The sequence below is a fragment of the Phalaenopsis equestris genome, unplaced genomic scaffold, assembly GCF_001263595.1.
Source record: "Phalaenopsis equestris unplaced genomic scaffold, ASM126359v1 Scaffold197732, whole genome shotgun sequence".
NCBI classification, from domain to species: domain Eukaryota; kingdom Viridiplantae; phylum Streptophyta; class Magnoliopsida; order Asparagales; family Orchidaceae; genus Phalaenopsis; species Phalaenopsis equestris.
The window spans coordinates 1-2,820 of NW_018217681.1; the positions used below are offsets into that span (position 1 = coordinate 1).

Sequence of the window (2,820 nt, forward strand, 5' to 3'; positions counted from 1 at the left end):
TCGATCAACCCAAGCGCTAGGTGATCGACCGCACAACCGATCAACCTTAAGGTCTCGGACAACCAATCGATGCCAACTTTTACTTTCATTACTATGTAAATTTTATACTAGCATTCATACAGTTATAATAACTGCTTTTTTCTTATATGTAATTATATTTGGAAACCATAACTAGGAGGTCATGACATTAATAAATGAATTTTTGGATCCTCACGCTTGAGAGATTCTTGACGCTTAAAGATTCTCTGAAATTATTGACTTTTCTCTTTTTGCTCTTCTCTCGAGGCATGTCTTTCAAGGAGACAATTTAGAATCCAATATAAATATATTAAAAATAATATTTAGATGATGAAAAAATTAATTTTAAAATATTTTATCTCAAACATAATACTGATTTCAACTTCTAATTATTCCATTATATTTGCCCTAAAGTTGACACAAAAATTTCGAATTATTTTAGCGCAAATTTTTGTCGTTATATTTTTGGAGGCGATCATGGCGCGGCACAATTGAAGCTATCGAGGCGGTGGTGAGCATAGCCACAGTCTGTTCTCTGGTTTGCGTTTGAGTTCCACCACTTTCCACTTGATGGCGGCAGAAGACCCAGGAACCCCTGAGAATTCCCCCCTTTCGTCACTGGAAAAAGGTGTGGACGATGAGGAGCTCCGGGCTCTTCTAATCCCTGACTTCAACGATCTTCCCCCAGTTCCGCGTTCGGCTGTTGAATCCAACTTCGTCCGCTACTATGCCGTCGGTATAGTCGATAATCATATTCTCATAAACACGGCAATTGATCTTTTCTTCGAGGAATAGTTGCGTTATTTGGAATGTGATTTCATTTCTTGTTCACAGACTTTCTCAAGCCCGCACATGATCAATATATCTATCGTCATGCCAACGGGTAAATAAAGAAATTTGTTCTTACGCATCAATACACTGAAATATTTGATCCGTTTTCATTTTTCGTAAATCACAATGAAAGGTTATGCGTGATTGGTCTTGCTCCTACTCACGTCGCCCTTAATGTGAAAGGAGGAGTTGAATCCGTTGATTTCAAATTGGGGAAGTCTAACCGAAGTGAGATTAAGGTTACTGGAAAGAGAAAACGGGTAGGGCAAACTTTGGGTAATCGGATCCAGTTTCTACTGGATATTTGTATTGTTTTTACTCTTCTTAACTGATTTGTAACTGGTAAGCGATTCTTCTTTGCAGAATGCACAACATCTTCAACCAGATTCTGCACTTTGTAATGTATGTGCCAATGGGGCTTACTACACAGTCAGGTTTGTCTTTGAGGATGTTTTATTGCGATTTAATCAAACATTAGCTTGTAGATTTTGATTTGAAGGAATGGGTTGTCTTCCTCCTTAAGGTGCTGCGTTAAAGGTTCTCTGTTGGAGGTTAATGATCGGTTGATCAGGCATGCCGAGCTTCTCAACTTAGCAGTAAGAATCTATTTCTTTCAGTTTATTCTTTGAAGATTGCATGACACTTATTGATATTATCCATGAATTTAGATGTGTAAATGCGACGAGTTTAAACGTGTTAATGCTTTTTTACGCTTTTGCCCATTTGAATTTGTTTCTGCTTGAAGATGACTTTTATTCAAAATTGCTTGTGAATACCATCTTTTTGTTTGGTTTTTTTGAATGCTATAAGGTTGCTCAGCTCAAATTCAGTTTGAATTATTTAAAAATAAATAATTTAAATTTAATTAAATAAACGTTCACTATCAAATAAATATATAAAAATATGTGAATTATTGTTACTCAAAGTTTATAATAATAATAATAATGAGTTTGGACTCAAATTTTATAATTTAACAAATGAAATTATTACAATCAAGTTGGACTATAAATAATAACTACTTTATAAAATCACAATCAACTTTATTCTGAATCAAAAAACTTTGATCCATATCTTTGTTGTTTAATTCTCCAATATCAATGGAGATGCTCATCTTTATGAACACTAAGTAGCAACAAATTCGTTAAAGAAGTAATTTTTTGTTTTAAACAAATGCATTGTAAATTGCCACTGAAATTGTGAAATATTTAAGAACGAACATTAAATACATCAATTTTATAAGGATTGAACAATTTTACAAACTATTCTTGAAAAATTTTGAGGCTTAGATTGAAATTTACGTTTTAAATTTCTCTTATCCTATAAAGCTTTGCACAACCTTACACCATACCAGTTATTCAGGCAACAATAGTTCATGTGGCTATCTTTCAATTAATGATAATAAACGTAGACAAATCACTATATACTTTTTTTTTATCAAACTAGAGTTTTCTAGGTATTCAATAGGCAACATCTCCAAATGCAATATTCACAAGACATGCATTTGCAAAGAAATCAATCCATCAAGAATAACAACTCATCAATATATTTAGGAATCAATTATCATTATTCAATAAATTCATAAATTCCATATCCGAGAATCCCCCAATAATAACAATCCATCATCCAAAAATCTGCAATATAAAATAACAATCCTGTAATCCAGTATCCAACATTCTAATATTCCACAAATTTAAGGAATGCCTTCTTGAACTCATCAAACGTAAAAACTTGGACTGTTAGATAATTCAGAATCGGGAATTTACATACGTTCCACACAATTGTTATGGATAAACATATCTAACTCTAAAAGTTTGATATTTACATTTATAACACTGTGGTGCTATAAACATATGCATAAAGTTACATTTGCCTTTTAAAAAGTTAGTAATTGTGATATTTTGGATGTGATGTTAAAGATTTGGGTGTTATGAATGCAAATTTTAAAGTTTAGGTGTTAGATATGTAAATACA

The 2,820-nt window shown here is 32.7% G+C and overlaps 1 protein-coding gene across 1 annotated transcript; it reads left to right on the top strand.

Moving 5' to 3' along the window:
- Positions 1-493: 493 nt before the first annotated feature.
- Positions 494-1,445, top strand: LOC110035440 (protein Simiate-like; the record flags this gene model as incomplete). The annotated part of the gene is given in 5 exon segments (XM_020739671.1): positions 494-754; positions 853-901; positions 983-1,109; positions 1,213-1,283; positions 1,373-1,445. Coding segments are annotated over 5 exon segments (486 nt in total), but the record flags the coding sequence as incomplete, so codon positions are not given.
- Between the last annotated feature and the right edge of the window lie 1,375 nt (positions 1,446-2,820).